Here is a 20,926-nt window from a genome sequence, read left to right on the forward strand (position 1 = left end):
GAGGTCTATGTTAACTCAGGTCTGCATTTAGGAGTGATACCCCTGTGTGACTGCCCTGTTGATTACCTCTCTCTGTCTCTTTCTATCTCCCCCTCCCTACTCCCTCTCCCTATCACCTCCTCCCTACTCCCTACTCTCCCTCTCTCTATCTCTCTCTTTCCTTCCCCTCTCCCCCCCTGGTAGCTGGTGAAGTCAACCCTAGGACAGGTGACTCAGGATGAGAAGATGGCCACCCTGCTGCTACCACCGGGTCCTGACAGCTTGCACCGGTTCACCCGGGAGTCCCTGGCTGCCGTGGAGCAGCGGATCGCTGAGGAGGAGGCCCGGCGTACCAAGCACTACCAAGAGGACCTGGGAGACGTGGAGCTGCCCCGGCCCCGGGCCGACCTGGAGGCCGGCAAACAGCTGCCACGCATCTTCGGCGACATCCCCGCCGGCCTGGTGGGCGTCCCACTGGATGACTTTGACCCGTTCTACTTCAAGAACCAGAGAGTGAGCACTGGGGGTTGATGGTTGGTGGGAGAATGAGAGAGGCTGTGTGGGTGTGTGTTTGTGTGTGAGCGTGAGGTGGTGGGTGTCTCTCTCAAGGGTCCTTATACTTGTGTTCGAATGCCTGTGTTAAATGTGTTTCTAAGAGCATGTCACTTCTTATATCATCACTGACATCGCTTCCTTTGTCTATTGGACCTCCTTGAAGGATTTCCTCTTTAGTACCATTCCAATTACTGGAACATCTTCCTGTGTTCTTTTATTCATTTGAACCAATTTCCCCTTCTGAAACACATCTCTGGTGTACTCACAGTGACCCTCCTTATATAAAGCCTCTGAAATGGTGTGTGTGTGTACATGTGTGTGTGTGCGTGTGTGTGTGCGTGTGTGTGTGTGTGTGTGTCATCCGTCCTAATGGAAACTTTCTGTGGCCTTTGAGGCAGGTTGAAAGGATTCCCCATACCCATTTTTGGGTGTGTACGTGCATGTGCGCTCATCTGCACGTGTGTGTGTTCTTAGGATGCAAAAGGTAGGACTGATTTACGAATAGAAGGATCAGGCAGACAGACAGACAGACAGACAGACAGACAGACAGACAGACAGACAGACAGACAGACAGACAGACAGACAGACAGACAGACAGACAGACAGACAGACAGACAGACAGACAGACAGACAGACAGACAGACAGACAGACAGACAGACAGACAGACAGACAGACAGACAGACAGACGATGGTTTACTGTTGCCACCATTATCTGTTTCTCACACAGTCCTTCTTCCTTAATAAGAATTTTGAAATGGGTTTGTGTCACCCCCACAGTGTAGACTGGAGGGTGCCTCATCAAGTCATTCTATACAGTATGCATGACAGTATACCTCCCAGAGTGGCACATTTTTGTTCCAAGCCGCTTGATAAGTTGAATTAGGTGTGTTAGTGCTGGGCTGGAACAAGAATGTGCAACCCTGGGTGTACTGTAGGACTGTAGATGAGAAAAACGTGAATTCCAGGATGTAAATAATAATCTTTTAAGCTGGTGGATAAATCAAATTGAACTGACAGCTATGGCTGTAGTTGGTGTGGCATCAGTTGGATTTAAGTGATTTGAGTGTGTAGCAATTGAGGAAATAACATTTGATTTGATTTAATCAGTTGCCCAGGGAGTGGAAATTGTACCGGTACAGTATGTGAAAAGGACAGAGGCTAGAGTACTGGTTTTAAGGTGCTAAGTTTTAAAATTGGCCTTTCAAAATTCATCAGTCTGGAGCTTTGGTTGGTTTGCTGGAGGATACAGAGGGAGGCTGAGGTCTGAAGAGCTAGTTCTCCTGGGGATAGATAGTTCTCCTAGGGATATATAGTTATTCTGGGAATATATACTTCTCCTGTGGATAGATAGTTATTCTGGGGATAGCTAGTTCTCCTGTGGATAGATAGTTATTCTGGGGATAGATAGTTCTCCTGGGGATAGATAGCTCTCCTGGGGATAGATAGTTATTCTGGGGATATATAGTTATCCTGGGGAACGATAGTTATCCTGGGGATCGATAGTTCTCTTGGGGATAGATAGTTCTCTTGGGGATAGATAGTTCTCCTGGGGATAGATAGTTCTCCTGGGGATAGATAGTTATTCTGGGGATAGATAGTTGTTCTGGGGATAGAGGACATGTCAGCTGGATACAGTTGTGGGTCCTCACCTCACTTTCCTCTCTCTTCCTGAATGTTTCTGCCTCCCCCTCCCTCTCTCTCTCACTCAATCTCTCTCTCCCCATCCCTCCTACACCCCCTCCCTCTATCTCTCTCTTTCTCTCTCTGACTTTCCGTCAATCTCTCTCTCCCCATCCCTCCTGCACCCCTCTCTCTCTCTCTATTTCTCTCTCTCTTTCTCTCTGACTCTCCCTCAATCTCTCTCTCCCCATCCCTCCTGCACCCCCCCTTCTCTCGCTCTCTCTATTTCTCTCTCTTTGTCTCTCTGACTCTCCCTCAATCTCTCTCTCCCCATCCCTCCTGCCCCCCTCTCTCTATCTCTTTCTCTCTCTCTCTGTCTCTCTTTCTCCTACCTCTCCTCCAGAGGATAAGAGCTCCTGCTAATTTCCCAAAGGTTTTGTAGAGGATTGGAACAAATAAACCAAACCAAACCAACCTCTCATTGTTTACCTTAACCGGCACAGGCCATTTGATAATCCAATAGGTCTATGCAAGCCCACACCGACAGACTGAGAGAGAGTGGATAAACTAGTTGGTACTATATGAACTACAGTTTAAGATATGTTTTCAGATGACTATGAAGGCTTGGGATGTGGACTCATCTTGAAATGAGTCTGTTTTGAGGTCTAAATACATTGGACTAGCGTTGCAAAATTCTGGTAAATTTCCCCAAATTCCCAGGTTTTCCACGAATCCCTGTTATAACATTCCCGGAATCAGGATGGAATAGGCAGGAAATTTACTATTTCTAGAAAATATGGGCTTTTTGGGAAAGTTATGCAACCCTACATCGGACACACTTTGAGTGTAAAGACATTTTACAGAGCAGCGAGTACCAGCATGGGGGACTTGCAATGTAATCAGTGATTTTGTTTGTTTGTGTGTGTGTATGTGTTCGTGTGTCTGTGTGTGTGTGTGCGCGTGTGTGTGAATGTGTGTATGTGTGCGTGCATGGATGTACTGTCAGTGTGTGGTTGTTGCCACTGCAAGTTTATTGTACACGTTTATTGCCATGCCATATTGCCCTTAACCATGATGCATCTCTCTTTCTCTTTCAATCTCCCTCACCCCCTCTCTCTCACGTTATTCCTCTCTCTCTTTGTCTCTCTCGCTTCCTGTTTCTCCACAGACATTTATAGTACTGAACAAAGGGAAGGCCATCTTCCGATTTAGTGCCACGTCTGCACTCTATATTTTTAACCCCTTTCATCCTGTTAGAAGAGCATCGATTAAGGTTTTAGTACACTCATATCCTTTCTGATGGAACGCTCACAGCTCCACCAACACTTGTCTGTTTTAGGGTTTCAAAATGAAAATCAATGAGCAGAGACTGAACAACATTTGGGAGGGAACCAAAGCCTTAGAATGTCTCTGGTTCAGTTTGTCTAGTTAGATTGTCATGTCATTTTCCTTGTAATCATGTTGACATTGTGTACTAATGGGGGTAAATAGAGACAGGGGAGGGAGCTGAGCTGCCCAGAATTGAGCCGTTGGTATTGCCTGCTGTCTCTCACTACCAGTGAAGAGAGAAAATGTCAGTCCCACTATTAGTTTGTATTGTGCTGTTTTATTACGCAAAATCAATGAATGAGAGGAGTCTACACAGGACTAGACTTGTCCTCTGCCTCATGTGCATTAGACTCATCTTAGAGGTCGTACTCCAAAACAGATTTCATCTCAAGCTGTCACTGACTCATAGACTCAGTGGATGGTTACTGTTAGGTTATCTATAGACTGGATGGTTACTGTTAGGTTATGTATAGACTGGATGGTTACTGTTAGGCTATATATAGACTGGATGGTTACTGTTAGGTTATCTATAGACTGGATGGTTACTGTTAGGTTATCTATAGACTGGATGGTTACTGTTAGGTTATCTATAGACTGGATGGTTACTGTTAGGCTATATATAGACTGGATGGTTACTGTTAGGCTATATATAGACTGGATGGTTACTGTTAGGCTATATATAGACTGGATGGTTACTGTTAGGTTATCTATAGACTGGATGGTTACTGTTAGGCTATATATAGACTGGATGGTTACTGTTAGGCTATATATAGACTGGATGGTTACTGTTAGGTTATCTATAGACTGGATGGTTACTGTTAGGTTATCTATAGACTGGATGGTTACTGTTAGGTTATATATAGACTGGATGGTTACTGTTAGGTTATGTATAGACTGGATGGTTTCTGTTAGGTTATGTATAGACTAGATGGTTACTGTTAGGTTATCTATAGACTGGATGGTTACTGTTAGGTTATCTATAGACTGGATGGTTACTGTTAGGTTATGTATAGACTGGATGGTTTCTGTTAGGTTATATATAACCAGGATGGTTACTGTTAGGTTATCTATAGACTGGATGGTTACTGTTAGGCTATATATAGACTGGATGGTTACTGTTAGGTTATGTATAGACTGGATGGTTACTGTTAGGCTATATATAAACTGGATGGTTACTGTTAGGTTATCTATAGACTGGATGGTTACTGTTAGGCTATTATAGACTGGATGGTTACTGTTAGGCTATATATAGACTGGATGGTTACTGTTAGGCTATATATAGACTGGATGGTTACTGTTAGGCTACATATAGACTGGATGGTTACTGTTAGGCTATATATAGACTGGATGGTTACTGTTAGGTTATCTATAGACTGGATGGTTACTGTTAGGTTATATATAGACTGGATGGTTACTGTTAGGCTATATATAGACTGGATGGTTACTGTTAGGCTATATATAAACTGGATGGTTACTGTTAGGTTATCTATAGACTGGATGGTTACTGTTAGGCTATATATAGACTGGATGGTTACTGTTAGGCTATATATAGACTGGATGGTTACTGTTAGGCTATATATAAACTGGATGGTTACTGTTAGGTTATCTATAGACTGGATGGTTACTGTTAGGCTATTATAGACTGGATGGTTACTGTTAGGCTATATATAGACTGGATGGTTACTGTTAGGCTATATATAGACTGGATGGTTACTGTTAGGCTACATATAGACTGGATGGTTACTGTTAGGCTATATATAGACTGGATGGTTACTGTTAGGTTATCTATAGACTGGATGGTTACTGTTAGGTTATCTATAGACTGGATGGTTACTGTTAGGCTATATATAGACTGGATGGTTACTGTTAGGTTATGTATAGACTGGATGGTTACTGTTAGGTTATGTATAGACAGGATGGTTACTGTTAGGTTATGTATAGACAGGATGGTTACTGTTAGGTTATGTATAGACTGGATGGTTACTGTTAGGTTATGTATAGACAGGATGGTTACTGTTAGGTTATGTATAGACTGGATGGTTACTGTTAGGTTATCTATAGACTGGATGGCTACTGTTAGGTTATGTATAGACTGGATGGTTACTGTAAACTCAGTCAAGTGTTTTCTTGTTCTATTTTTAACCTTTTTTTAACTAGGAAAGTCAGTTAACTTCTCACGAGTCACCAACCCTGATCCGGTAGCACCCCCCACCCTCCACCCCACTGAGTAGCATAGCTAGCATAGCGTCACAAGTAACTTGTAGCATCTAAATATCATTAAATCACAAGTCTAAGACACCAGATGAAAGATACAGGTCTTGTGAATAAAGCCACCATTTCAGATTTTTAAAATGTTTTACAGGGAAGACACAATATGTAAATCTATTAGCTAACCACGTTAGCAAAGGACACGATATTTTTACCAGGCAGATTCGGCTAGGCGCCCACGGCCAGTTCACATGCACAACAGATATGATATAACATCGTAAATTGGGTCTTACTATGGCTGATCTTTCATCAGAATGTTGATCAAAGTGTCCTTTGTCAAGATGAGTCGTTGGTTCCGTTCAGAATTGTTCCTTGCCCACTCCATTTAGCACAGGTACCGGTCGAGTGGCACGGATTTCTCAAACGTAAATACAATCCGACAACGGAACACCGCAAAACTCCCGGAAAAATTCAAATAATCTGATTAAACTATATTGAAAAAACATACATTACGATGATATGGTCACATGTATCAAACAAAATTCGACACGGAGATAGTTTTCATACATAACGCCAGCAAAACTGTACACAATCGCAGCTCAAATTCGAGCGATTCAGTAAACCGGAAGTTGTCGGTCACGCCAAAGAAATGGGTCCTATTTCACGTCAGTCCCAGATAAACAAAGAATTTCTCCTCTGACGTCCTCTTGACAACCAGAGGAAGGCGAATGAAGTGTGTTTCTGGTCATAGGGGGCACGACCATATATAGGCAGAGCTTTGAAGCCAGCATAACACATCTTGATTTTATGTTCTTGGTCATGGAAAGTGCTGTGGAATGACTTCTGTATCACTCAGAGACAAAATTGAAACGGTTTTAGAAACTAGGGATTGTTTTCTTTCCAATGGTATTATTTATATGCATATAGTAAGAGCAATAATTGAATAAGAGGCAGTTTAATCTGTAGAGCAAATTATGCTAATGCGAAAATAGCACCCCCTGTATTCTGTACCCCCGTGTACCCCCGTGTGAATCCAAGATGGCGTAGCAGTCAGATGTCCTTTGTCCTCGTCCTGTCCCGTGTATATATTTTTTATATATTTTTCTTCGCATTTCTTTTTATATATATATTTTTTTCTTCTTAAAAACTCAACTTCAAAACACTCTCCTGCAACCTACCTCACCAAATGTGGTGCGGATCTGCTTTTTTTCTCCTCAAAGGTATTATTCACCTCGTATCCGAAATCTACAACAGAAGCTAGCCAGTAGTTAGCCAGCTCACAAGCTAACGTGAGTAGTTCAGCTAACCACAGCTAGCGCTTATCAGCTATCCTTTAGCTCTGAAAACTATTGCCAGTTTTGTACAACGCGACTCAGACCAGAGCATACCAGACCTATTTTCTCTCCATATCCCCGGATTTTTACCGCAAGCTCTGGACATTTACACCTGGATCTTGCAGCTAACTAGCTGCTATCCGAGTGACTATTGGCTAACATCAATTCCGGAGCAAACACCAATTATCCCGGAGCTAGCCAGCTGAAGAGTTCCATCAGCCACTCCTGGGCTACAATCACCTATCCGGACCCGTTTTACTGCCGATGCGGAGCCCCGCCGGGCCTTCACGACTGGGATACCGACGTTATCTGCCCGAGGGAGTTATTCATCTAGCCAGAAGTTAGCCAGCTCACAAGCTAACGTGAGTAGTTCAGCTAACCACAGCTAGCGCTTATCAGCTATCCTTTAGCTCTGAAAACTATTGCCAGTTTTGTACAACGCGACTCAGACCAGAGCATACCAGACCTATTTTCTCTCCATATCCCCGGATTTTTACCGCAATCTCTGGACATTTACACCTGGATCTTGCAGCTAACTAGCTGCTATCCGAGTGACTATTGGCTAACATCAATTCCGGAGCAAACACCAATTATCCCGGAGCTAGCCAGCTGAAGAGTTCCATCAGCCACTCCTGGGCTACAATTACCTATCCGGACCCGTTTTACTGCCGATGCGGAGCCCCACCGGGCCTTCACGACTGGGATACCGACGTTATCTGCCCGAGGGAGTTATTCAACTGGCCCCTCCATCGCGACGTAACCTGAACGCACATATGCTAACTGCGGCCCGCTAATCGTTAGCTGTCTTGAGCATATCGGCTGCTATCTGAACAGGTCTATCGAACAATCTTACGCCGCGGGCTAGCTTAGTGGAGGCCTCACTGCTCCATCTACGGCTGCCCCCTGGACACTATGATCACTTGGCTACATAGCTGATGCTTGCTTGACTGTCCATTAATTCACGGTACTCCATTCCGTTTATTTGTGTTTTATCTGTCGGCTCTGTGCTTTAACTCAGGATCTGTGTGTAGTTAATCCGACCCTCTCTGCCTAGCCGTCGCCATTTTTACCTGCTGCTGCTGTGTTAACTGACTAGCTGCTGTTATCTCACCTGTTGTTTTAGCTAGCTCTCCCAATCAAGACCTGCAATCACTTTATGCCTTATTGTATGTCTCCCTCAAATATCAATATGCCTTGCATACTGTTGTTCAGGCTAGCTATCATTGTTTTGGTTTGCAATGGACCCCGTAGTTCCACTCTCCGTACCTCTGATACCCCCTTTGTCCCACCCCCCACACATGCGGTGACCTCACCCATTGAGACCAGCATGTCCAGAGATACAACCTCTCTTATCATCACCCAGTGCCTGGGCTTGCCTCCGCTGTACCCGTGCCCCACCATACCCCTGTCTGCACATTATGCCCAGAATCTATTCTACCACGCCCATAAATCTGCTCCTTTTATTCTTTGTCCCCAACGCTCTAGGCGACCAGTTTTGATAGCCTTTAGCCGCACCCTCATCCTACTACTCCTCTGTTCCTCGGGTGATGTGGAGGTAAACCCAGGCCCTGCATGTCCCCAGTCACCCTCATTTGTTGACTTCTGTGATCGAAAAAGCCTTGGCCTCATGCATGTCAACATCAGAAGCCTCCTCCCTAAGTTTGCCTTACTCACCGCTTTAGCACACTCTGCCAACCCTGATGTCCTTGCCGTGTCCGAATCCTGGCTTAGGAAGGCCACCAAAAATTCTGAGATTTCCATACCCAACTATAACACTTTCCGTCAAGATAGAACTGCCAAAGGGGGAGGAGTTGCAATCTACTGCAGAGATAGCCTGCAAAGTTCTGTCATACTTTCCAGGTCTATGCCCAAACAGTTCGAACTTCTAATTTTAAAAATTAATCTCTCCAGAAATAAGTCTCTCACTGTTGCCGCCTGCTACCGACCCCCCTCAGCTCCCAGCTGTGCCCTGGACACCATCTGTGAATTGATCGCTCCCCATCTAGCTTCAGAGTTTGTTCTGTTAGGTGACCTAAACTGGGATATGCTTAACACCCCGGCAGTCCTACAATCCAAGCTTGATGCCCTCAATCTCACACAAATCATCAAGGAACCCACCAGGTACAACCCTAAATCCGTAAACATGGGCACCCTAATAGACATTATCCTGACCAACCTGCCCTCCAAATACACCTCTGCTGTCTTCAATCAAGATCTCAGTGATCACTGCCTCATTGCCTGTATCCGCCACGGGTCCGCGGTCAAACGACCACCCCTCATCACTGTCAAACGCTCCCTAAAACACTTCTGCGAGCAGGCCTTTCTAATCGACCTGGCCCGGGTTCCCTGGAAGGATATTGACCTCATCCCGTCAGTTGAGGATGCCTGGTCATTCTTTAAATGTTACTTCCTCACCATATTAGACAAGCATGCTCCGTTCAAAAAATGCAGAACCAAGAACAGATATAGCCCCTGGTTCACTCCAGACCTGACTGCCCTCGACCAGCACAAAAACATCCTGTGGCGAACTGCAATAGCATCGAAGAGCCCCCGCGATATGCAACTGTTCAGGGAAGTCAGGAACCAATACACGCAGTCAGTCAGGAAAGCAAAGGCCAGCTTTTTCAAGCAGAAATTTGCATCCTGTAGCTCTAACTCCAAAAAGTTCTGGGATACTGTAAAGTCCATGGAGAACAAGAGCACCTCCTCCCAGCTGCCCACTGCACTGAGGCTAGGTAACACGGTCACCACCGATAAATCCGTGATAATCGAAGACTTCAACAAGCATTTCTCAATGGCTGGCCATGCCTTCCTCCTGGCGACTCCAACCTTGGCCAACAGCCCCGCCCCCTCCGCTGCTACTCGCCCAAGCCTCCCCAGCTTTTCCTTTACCCAAATCCAGATAGCAGATGTTCTGAAAGAGCTGGAAAACCTGGACCCATACAAATCAGCTGGGCTTGACAATCTGGACCCCCTATTTCTGAAACTGTCCGCCGCCATTGTCGCACCCCCTATCACCAGCCTGTTCAACCTCTCCTTCGTATCATCTGAGATCCCCAAGGATTGGAAAGCTGCCGCGGTCATCCCCCTCTTCAAAGGGGGAGACACCCTGGACCCAAACTGTTACAGACCTATATCCATCCTGCCCTGCCTATCTAAGGTCTTCGAAAGCCAAGTCAACAAACAGATCACTGACCATCTCGAATCCCACCGTACCTTCTCCGCTGTGCAATCCGGTTTCCGAGCCGGTCATGGGTGCACCTCAGCCACGCTCAAGGTACTAAACGATATCATAACCGCCATCGATAAAAGACATTACTGTGCAGCCGTCTTCATCGACCTGGCCAAGGCTTTCGACTCTGTCAATCACCATATTCTTATCGGCAGACTCAGTAGCCTCGGTTTTTCTAATGACTGCCTTGCCTGGTTCACCAACTACTTTGCAGACAGAGTTCAGTGTGTCAAATCGGAGGGCATGTTGTCCGGTCCTCTGGCAGTCTCTATGGGGGTACCACAGGGTTCAATTCTCGGGCCGACTCTTTTCTCTGTATACATCAATGATGTTGCTCTTGCTGCGGGCGATTCCCTGATCCACCTCTACGCAGACGACACCATTCTATATACTTCCGGCCCTTCCTTGGACACTGTACTATCTAACCTCCAAACGAGCTTCAATGCCATACAACACTCCTTCCGTGGCCTCCAACTGCTCTTAAACGCTAGTAAAACCAAATGCATGCTTTTCAACCGTTCGCTGCCTGCACCCGCACGCCCGACTAGCATCACCACCCTGGACGGTTCCGACCTAGAATATGTGGACATCTATAAGTACCTAGGTGTCTGGCTAGATTGCAAACTCTCCTTCCAGACTCATATCAAACATCTCCAATCCAAAATCAAAGCAAGAATCGGCTTTCTATTCCGCAACAAAGCCTCCTTCACTCACGCCGCCAAACTTACCCTAGTAAAACTGACTATCCTACCGATCCTCGACTTCGGCGATGTCATCTACAAAATAGCTTCCAATACTCTACTCAGCAAACTGGATGCAGTTTATCACAGTGCCATTCGTTTTGTTACTAAAGCACCTTATACGACCCACCACTGCGACCTGTATGCCCTAGTCGGCTGGCCCTCGCTACATGTTCGTCGTCAGACCCACTGGCTCCAGGTCATCTACAAGGCTATGCTAGGTAAAGTGCCGCCTTATCTCAGTTCACTGGTCACGATGGCTACACCCACCTGCAACACGCGCTCCAGCAGGTGTATCTCACTGATCATCCCTAAAGCCAAAACCTCATTTGGACGCCTTTCCTTCCAGTTCTCTGCTGCCTGCGACTGGAACGAATTGCAAAAATCTCTGAAGTTGGAGACTTTTATCTCCCTCAACAACTTTAAAAATCTGCTATCCGAGCAGCTAACCGATCGCTGCAGCTGTACATAGTCCATCTGTAAACTACCCACCCAATTTACCTACCTCACCCCCCATACTGCTTTTATTTATTTACTTTTCTGCTCTTTTGCACACCAGTATCTCTTCTTGCACATGATCATCTGATGATTTATCACTCCAGTGTTAATCTGCTAAATTGTAATTATTCGATTTATTGCCTACCTCATGCCTTTTGCACACATTGTATATAGATTCTCTTTTTTTTTTTCTACCATGTTATTGACTTGTTTATTGTTTACTCCATGTGTAACTCTGTGTTGTCTGTTCACACTGCTATGCTTTATCTTGGCCAGGTCGCAGTTGCAAATGAGAACTTGTTCTCAACTAGCCTACCTGGTTAAATAAAGGTGAAATAAAAAAAATAAAATAAAAAATTCTCAAGAGGTTTTAAGAACAAATTCTTATTTACTATGACGGCCTACCCCGGCCAAACCCAGACGATGCTGGGCCAATTGTGCGCCACCCTATGGGACTCCCAATCATGGCCGGATGTGATACAGCCTGGATTCGAACCAGGGACTGTAGTGGCACCTCTTGCATTGAGATGTAGTGCCTTAGACCACTGCGGGCGCCCGAAATGATGAAGTGATGCTGTAAATCACAACCTAACAACACCATGTTCTTTTCTCCGAGGATTCGGGAAGCCCCTATAGGAATGGGATTTTACTGTAGTCACCAAGGCCATTGTATAAGGTATCCATAGTTATGGGAACGGTATTAGAATGTTGATGGTCCCTGTAGCTATGACACTCAGTTAACCATCATCCATTGGAAGCCAGGAAGTGACTGAATCTGCCTTTAGTTCTGTTTTTCCCACCAACACAATGTAGGAAGGCTGCTCCCCCACCAACACAATGTAGGAAGGCTGCTCCCCCACCAACACAATGTAGGAAGGCTGCTCCCCCACCAACACAATGTAGGAAGGCTGCTCCCCCACCAACACAATGTAGGAAGGCTGCTCCCCCACCAACACAATGTAGGAAGGCTGCTCCCCCACCAACACAATGTAGGAAGGCTGCTCCCCCACCAACACAACGTAGGAAGGCTGCTCCCCCACCAACACAATGTAGGAAGGCTGCTCCCCCACCTGCCCCCCCCCCCCCCCCCCCTCCTCCACCACACTCCCCCTATTCCCCTCTTCCTCCGCTGATCCCTGCTATAAATATCTGGAGCGGTGTTTGCGGGTGTTGAGAAATACTAGGCTACCCGGACACTTTGCTCTTGTCAGCCCGATAAGCGGGTGGAATAGGTCTTCTCTAAAGGTGTTGGGTGGGTGGGTGGGTGGGTGGGTGGATGCGGGGGGGTAGGATAGGGTAGGGTGGAGGGGCCAGAGCTAACCCTCTTCTCATACACCCTATGGGCCCCAAGCGAGGGTCTGCCTCCAGTCCACCCACCTGACACCTTGGCCTGTCGCTATGGCGCCAGGCAGGGGCAGCTCTGACACAGAACCAGAGTCTTCCCAAGATGAGATGTCATAGCTCTGCGATGAAATAAGAGGGCTGGGATTGAGGATTTAGGACCATATGACTGCTCTGCCTGATAGCTGTCAAGACGGCAGCATGAGCAATCACATACTAAAATATGTACCTTACATCAATCACATACACAGAACACACGTACACACATACACATGATTCTGCGTCGGCTCGTCCTTTTGTGCGTGTGCCTATCTCTCTGTTCATGCCAGTGTCATGCCTGTATGTGTGCATGTATGAGCTGAGAGAGTGGTGAAAAGCGTTCCCTTTGAGGCGGCGTCACAGTGTCCTCACGATTGCTGATTACCCAGGGGTCCTTGGGCCAGGGTACATGTTTGATTATTAACTAGGGATCAATGAGGTTGTAGACAGAACACACTTACTTTAAAGTGGGTACAGCACTACAAAGCTGTGATTGAAGTCATCAAAGCGAGACTATATAATATATCCTGTAGATTAAGCCGTAATAGACCTAAGTAAGCATTCTATAAAAGGATGAGAATTCATGCAAAAGCTTCCGCCGAGATATGCTTCAACGACTCACAGTAGGCTCATAAAAAAATCATCTGTGTACATTTTTCTAGCGATTTATTAACAAACCCTGTGATTCCAGGCTCTAGCAGCTTTTGGCAGCAGTCTGATTTGTACATAATGCTGAAGCTGACTTTCTCATTAATAGTGTGGGTGCTCTGGAAGACTCTGTAGAGCCAGGGTGCTTATCGTTATGGTGACTCATTTGAGTAAAGTGCTGTCTGTGAGTGTGGGAATTTGAACGAGCCGTCATAGTAATGCTTGCTCAGGCAAAGGGACTTATGACACGGAAGCCATTATTTTGACACCTCAGTTTTGGTAGGGGAGTCATTTGATTGTGTAACTGACCAGGGATTCAAACTCTAGTTGGCTGCTGGTAGCCCTCTGACCTAAAGCCTAAGCACAAGGTTACTCATCACAAGGGTTTTTCCGAACCACCTGTAAATACAAGCAACAATGAGAAAGCAGAACGTTCTGCCGTACGAATAGCCCAGAGCATTTGGCGTAGCATACAGCAAGCCATTTCCAACTACAAATGCAAATGAGGGACAAATTATTCTATCGAGAGATGTTTGATAGACAGATATCAACGGATCAACATTGAAGTACAGAGAGATATCAACTGATCAAAATCTTCTAGAATATAGGCCAAATTGAAAATTGGGGACAGGAAATCAACTTTCAAGTCACCTACTCAATTCCCCCTCACTAGCTGTGTTGAAGTTGCATATTTAATCCGTTTTTTAATAGGCAGTTTGGGTTCCACTTGCCACTCTCCACACAGCAAGGCGGATGTTTTAATCTTGCCTATGGAGTGAGAAGGGAGGGGGGAGTGGGAGGATAATGCTATTAGCACCATGGTGGCCAAGGCTAACCAACAGCTGAGGTATAATTTTTGCCGTTAATTAGCTTTCGCCCCAGCAAATAGTTAGAATATTTGTTCTGTGCTTGCTCTTTGCCCCTGTGAGTATTTACAAGAGATATACTTCTTTCTTAGGACAGATATTTTCGATAGTATGTTTATTATTTCAGATCATTTTGAGTAATTTGGTTTCCTAAACATAGAAAATATTTAAACTATTAAAATGTAAGCTACACGCCTACAGTACATGCAGAGATGGTTTCTCAACCTAGGCTTCACATACTGTATAATTCTGTGTCAATGTAGCTTTTCATCACTGAAATAGTATGTAACAACAATGTTGTTACTTGGGGTTATTTTAGTGTTACTAATCAGGGATGAGAACAATATTACACCATTTTTTTCTTTCTTCTATTCACTCAGTAGAGTGATATGACAGCAGGCAAACCAAACCTAAATGGGATACTTGGGCATAAATAATCACTACGAATTCATATTCAGAATAGTACTGTTGCAATTTATGTATATGTTGTTATTGAATCCACCATTTTCCTTAACCACGGGCACGTTATTCAGTCTGTTCATCATGTGCACTATTTTGACCAACTGTTGCTTCATGGCCATGTCGGAACCAGCGTATTGGGCCAAGTATGTTGAGTAAGTATGCCTTGTTCACCCATCATCTCTGTCTCTCAGCATTGACGCTAGCTTCTTCTGTGAATTCTCTCTGTGATCTTCTTGCTGTTCCCTCAACCCTCTTTGACTGTATTGATCCTCTGTGCCCTATGTGTCCTGATGTAACGCTTTGCCAGGTGTTTGTTGCCTTGCCAACCACAATTAGCAAGTAAGTTCACAATTTTAGTGTACCCGGCTAATTTGCTAATTGCACTCTTGCTATGCTACATCGGAATGAACAACCATGGTATGGGTGTCACATACCGTTTATACATTCTTTCATTAAAGGGATTCATATTCCAACCAAACACTTTGATAAACAAACAATTGAAAGCAAAATCAATGATGGAATGGGAATTATCATTCAGTTGAATCTTTGTCTGTCTGTCTATCTATCTATCTATCTATCTATCTATCTATCTATCTATCTATCTATCTATCTATCTATCTATCTATCTATCTATCTATCTATCTATCTATCTATCTATCTATCTATCTATCTATCTCTGTCTCTCTGTCTCTCTGTCTCTCTGTCTCTCTGTCTCTCTGTCTCTCTGTCTCTCTGTCTCTCTCAGTCAATCATTCACAGTATAAGTTCATCTCACACTGTGGATTTGCTGTTAGGCAGCGGCATGTGTTGTATGGATAGAGGGGATTTGACCCACAGACATGTAACCAACGTAGTCTAGTCTGCCATGTTGTGATAAGCAACTGCCCTTTCTTTGAAACAGTCTGAGTCCAAAACCAGAGTACACTCTTAGAAAAAATGGTGCCATCTAGAACCTCAAAGGGTTCTACAGCTGTCCTCATAGGAGAACCCTTTGAAGAACCCTTTTTGGCTCCAGGTAGAACCCTTTTGGTTCCATGTAGAACCCTTTTGACAGAGGGTTCTACATGGAACCCAAAGGGGCACTACCTGGAACCAAAAGTGGTTCCACATGTCCCATGGGGACAGCTGAAGAACCCTTTTGGAACCATTGTTTCTAAGAGTGTAAGCCCTCCAAGTTTACCTTTAATGAAGACAGTCTTTCAGACAATGGAATCTGCACAGTCAACAACGCACTAATCGGCACGATCTGTAGCATGCAATGACTCCCAGTCAGTCACAGTCTACCTTCTTAACCTTACAGTCAGTAACAATGACAAAGACTAAAAGGAATATGGCTGTGCACTTCCTCCGAATGCTGCATCCTCCATCCCAATCTCTGTTGCCTCTGAAGAGTCTCTCTCTCTCTCTCTCTTAGTTTATTTTATGTTACAATGAAGTGACACACTGGATTTTAATGCCCATTCTTGTCTTGATGACCTGCTTAACTCATCAAGGAGCACTGCTGTCAAAGAGCTTGCTGTCTGTGTCATTCCCTTCTGCTTCTCATTCTTACTGTCCTGTGACTCGGTTCTCTCCTTAAAGCTGCTACATGTCTCTCTCTCTAACCTACATCTGCTACATGTCTCTCTCTCCCTAAAGCTGCTACATGTCTCTGTCTCTAACCTACATCTGCTACATGTCTCTCTCTCCCTAAAGCTGATACATGTCTCTGTCTCTAACCTAAATCTGCTACATGTCTCTCTCTCCCTAAAGTTGCTACATGTATCTGTCTCTCCCTAAAGTTGCTACATGTCTCTGTCTCTTCCTAAAGCTGCTACATGTCTCTGTCTCTCCCTAAAGTTGCTACATGTATCTGTCTCTCCCTAAAGTTGCTACATGTCTCTGTCTCTTCCTAAAGCTGCTACATGTCTCTGTCTCTTCCTAAAGCTGCTACATGTCTCTGTCTCTCCCTAAAGCTGCTACATGTCTCTGTCTCTCCCTGAAGTTGCTACATGTATCTGTCTCTTCCTAAAGCTGCTACATGTCTCTGTCTCTTCCTAAAGCTGCTACATGTCTCTGTCTCTCCCTGAAGTTGCTACATGTATCTGTCTCTCCCTAAAGTTGCTACATGTCTCTGTCTCTTCCTAAAGCTGCTACATGTCTCTGTCTCTCCCTGAAGTTGCTACATGTATCTGTCTCTCCTAAAGCTGCTACATGTCTCTGTCTCTCCCTAAAGCTGCTACATGTCTCTGTCTCTCCCTAAAGCTGCTACATGTCTCTGTCTCTCCCTAAAGCTGCTACATGTCTCTGTCTCTTCCTAAAGCTGCTACATGTCTCTGTCTCTCCCTAAAGCTGCTACATGTCTCTGTCTCTTCCTAAAGCTGCTACATGTCTCTGTCTCTCCCTAAAGCTGCTACATGTCTCTGTCTCTCCCTAAAGCTGCTACATGTCTCTGTCTCTCCCTAAAGCTGCTACATGTCTCTGTCTCTCCCTAAAGTTGCTACATGTATCTGTCTCTTCCTAAAGCTGCTACATGTCTCTGTCTCTTCCTAAAGCTGCTACATGTCTCTGTCTCTCCCTAAAGCTGCTACATGTCTCTCTCTCCCTAAAGCTGCTACATGTCTATGTCTCTAACCTAAATCTGCTACATGTCTCTGTCTCTTCCTAAAGCTGCTACATGTCTCTGTCTCTCCCTAAAGCTGCTACATGTCTCTGTCTCTCCCTAAAGCTGCTACATGTATCTGTCTCTCCCTAAAGCTGCTACATGTCTCTGTCTCTCCATAAAGCTGCTACATGTCTCTGTCTCTAACCTACATCGGCTACATGTCTCTCTCTCCCTAAAGCTGATACATGTATCTGTCTCTAACCTAAATCTGCTACATGTCTCTCTCTCCCTAAAGTTGCTACATGTATCTGTCTCTCCCTAAAGCTGCTACATGTCTCTGTCTCTCCCTAAAGTTGCTACATGTATCTGTCTCTCCCTAAAGTTGCTACATGTCTCTGTCTCTTCCTAAAGCTGCTACATGTCTCTGTCTCTTCCTAAAGTTGCTACATGTCTCTGTCTCTTCCTAAAGTTGCTACATGTATCTGTCTCTCCCTAAAGCTGCTACATGTCTATGTCTCTTCCTAAAGCTGCTACATGTCTCTGTCTCTCCCTAAAGTTGCTACATGTCTCTGTCTCTTCCTAAAGCTGCTACATGTCTCTGTCTCTTCCTAAAGCTGCTACATGTCTCTGTCTCTCCCTAAAGTTGCTACATGTCTCTGTCTCTTCCTAAAGCTGCTACATGTCTCTGTCTCTCCCTAAAGCTGCTAATGTCTCTGTCTCTTCCTAAAGCTGCTACATGTCTCTGTCTCTTCCTAAAGCTGCTACATGTCTCTGTCTCTCCCTAAAGTTGCTACATGTCTCTGTCTCTCCCTAAAGTTGCTACATGTATCTGTCTCTCCCTAAAGCTGCTACATGTCTCTGTCTCTCCCTAAAGCTGCTACATGTCTCTGTCTCTCCCTAAAGCTGCTACATGTCTCTGTCTCTCCCTAAAGCTGCTACATGTCTCTGTCTCTCCCTAAAGCTGCTACATGTCTATGTCTCTTCCTAAAGCTGCTACATGTCTCTGTCTCTCCCTAAAGCTGCTACATGTCTCTGTCTCTCCCTAAAGCTGCTACATGTATCTGTCTCTCCCTAAAGCTGCTACATGTCTCGGTCTCTCCCTAAAGCTGCTACATGTCTCTGTCTCTCCCTAAAGCTGCTACATGTCTCTGTCTCTTCCTAAAGCTGCTACATGTCTCTGTCTCTTCCTAAAGCTGCTACATGTCTCTGTCTCTCCCTAAAGCTGCTAATGTCTCTGTCTCTTCCTAAAGCTGCTACATGTCTCTGTCTCTCCCTAAAGCTGCTAATGTCTCTGTCTCTTCCTAAAGCTGCTACATGTCTCTGTCTCTTCCTAAAGCTGCTACATGTCTATGTCTCTGTCCCTTTCCTATTGGTTTCTTTCTTCTTTAAAAAATATGTTTTATTTGAACTGCACTCGGAGTCGGGGAACCATGTGGAGGAAGAAGAGCAGTGTTTTGCCTCTCACCCTAGCTTATGCCATTTCCTGCTAATGTTTTGACCTTTTGTTTCCCCCCCTTACCACATACACCCGCCCAGGTACACTTTCACTGGCATTTACACGTTTGAGTCATTGATAAAGATTCTGGCGAGGGGATTCTGTGTGGGGCCATTTACCTTCCTGCGGGACCCGTGGAACTGGCTGGATTTCAGTGTGATTGTCATGGCGTAAGTATCTCTCTTGCTACAGTAGACCTCTCTGTATCACTCTTGTTAGTGTCTGACACTCTACTTCCTTTGAACCTACTTCCTTTAAACTTGTACTCTCCTTCCTTTTAACCTGCTATCCACTTCCTTTTAACCTGCCCTCTCCTTCCTTTTAACATGCCCTCTCCTTCCTTTAACCTGCCATCCACTTTATTTTAACCTGCCCTCTCCTTCCTTTTAACCTGTCCTCTCCTTCCTTTTAAGCTGTCCTCTCCTTCCTTTTAACCTGCCCTCTCCTTCCTTTTAATCTGCCCTCTCCTTCCTTTTAATCTGTCCTTTCCTTCCTTTTAACCTGCCCTCTACTTCCTTTTAAGCTGTCCTCTCCTTCCTTTTAAGCTGTCCTCTCCTTCCTTTTAAGCTGTCCTCTCCTTCCTTTTAACCTGCCCTCTCCTTCCTTTTAATCTGTCCTCTCCTTCCTTTTAACCTGCCCTCTACTTCCTTTTAAGATGTAATCTCCTTCCTTTTAAGCTGCCCTCTCCTTCCTTTTAACCTGTCCTCTCCTTCCTTTTAAGCTGTCCTCTCCTTCCTTTTAACCTGCCCTCTATTTCCTATTAAGCTGTCCTCTCCTTCCTTTTAACTTGCCCACTACTTCCCTTTAAGCTGTCCTCTCCTTCCTTTTAAGCTGTCCTCTCTTTCCTTTTAAGCTGTCCTCTCCTTCCTTTTAAGCTGTCCTCTCCTTCCTTTTAACCTGCTCTCTACTTCCCTTTAAGCTGTCCTCTCGTTCCTTTTAACCTGCCCTCTACTTCCCTTTAAGCTGTCCTCTCCTTCCTTTTAAGCTGTTCTCTCCTTCCTTTTAAGCTGTCCTCTCCTTCCTTTTAAGCTGTCCTCTCCTTCCTTTTAACCTGCTCTCTACTTCCCTTTAAGCTGTCCTCTCGTTCCTTTTAACCTGCCCTCTACTTCCCTTTAAGCTGTCCTCTCCTTCCTTTTAAGCTGTCCTCTCTTTCCTTTTAAGCTGTCCTCTCCTTCCTTTTAACCTGCTCTCTACTTCCTTTTAAGCTGCTCTCCACTTCCGTTTAAGCTGTCCTCTACTTCCTTTTAAGCTGTCCTCTCTTTCCTTTTAAGCTGTCCTCTCCTTCCTTTTAAGCTGTTCTCTCCTTTCTTTTAAGCTGTCCTCTCCTTCCTTTTAACCTGCTCTCTACTTCCTTTTAAGCTGTTCTCTCCTTCCTTTTAAGCTGTCCTCTCTTTCCTTTTAAGCTGTCCTCTCCTTCCTTTTAATCTGCCCTCTCCTTCCTTTTAAGCTGTCCTCTCCTTCCTTTTAACCTGCCCTCTACTTCCCATTAAGCTGTCCTCTCTTTCCTTTTAAGCTGTCCCCTCCTTCCTTTTAAGCTGTCCTCTCCTTCCTTTTAAGCTGTCCTCTCCATCCTTTTAACCTGCTCTCTACTTCATTTTAACCTGCTCTCTATTTCCTTTTAACCTGCCCTCTACTTCCCTTTAAGCTGTCCTCTCCTTCATTTTAAGCTGTCCTCTCTTTCCTTTTAAGCTGTCCTCTCCTTCCTTTTAAGCTGTCCTCTCCTTCCTTTTAAGCTGTCCTCTCCATCCTTTTAACCTGCTCTCTACTTCCTTTTAACCTGCTCTCTATTTCCTTTTAACCTGCCCTCTACTTCCCTTTAAGCTGTCCTCTCCTTCCTTTTAAGCTGTCTTCTCTTTCCTTTTAATCTGCCCTCTCCTTCCTTTTAACCTGCGCTCTCCATCCTTTTAAACTGCCCTCTCCTTCCTTTTAACCTGCGCTCTCCTTCCTTTTAACCTGCCCTCTACTTCCTTAAAATATTGATTTTGGCCTTTACTA

General features: G+C 45.0%; 1 protein-coding gene and 1 long non-coding RNA gene across 4 annotated transcripts in view; one reads left to right on the forward strand and one right to left on the reverse strand.

The window, feature by feature from the left end:
• The window catches only part of scn5lab (sodium channel, voltage gated, type V-like, alpha b), a 198,732-nt gene that overhangs the window by 44,107 nt on the left and 133,699 nt on the right, over positions 1 to 20,926 (forward strand). For 2 of the 3 annotated variants that reach the window (XM_071328503.1, XM_071328505.1), the window contains exons 1-2: positions 14,920 to 15,004; positions 18,973 to 19,101. In XM_071328503.1, coding sequence (XP_071184604.1) covers positions 14,934 to 15,004; positions 18,973 to 19,101 — 200 coding nt within the window. In that variant the 5' untranslated portion in view covers positions 14,920 to 14,933. Of the gene's footprint in view, positions 1 to 183; positions 493 to 3,323; positions 3,443 to 14,914; positions 15,005 to 18,972; positions 19,102 to 20,926 lie in introns of those variants that run through there. The other variant, XM_071328506.1, reaches the window with a different exon arrangement.
• Positions 1 to 20,926, reverse strand: part of LOC139531743 (uncharacterized) — a 47,937-nt gene that overhangs the window by 9,738 nt on the left and 17,273 nt on the right. The gene's annotated exons all lie outside the window — the stretch shown is intronic.

Source organism: Salvelinus alpinus, chromosome 10 (genome assembly GCF_045679555.1).
Source record: "Salvelinus alpinus chromosome 10, SLU_Salpinus.1, whole genome shotgun sequence".
Classification (NCBI taxonomy): Eukaryota; Metazoa; Chordata; class Actinopteri; order Salmoniformes; family Salmonidae; genus Salvelinus; species Salvelinus alpinus.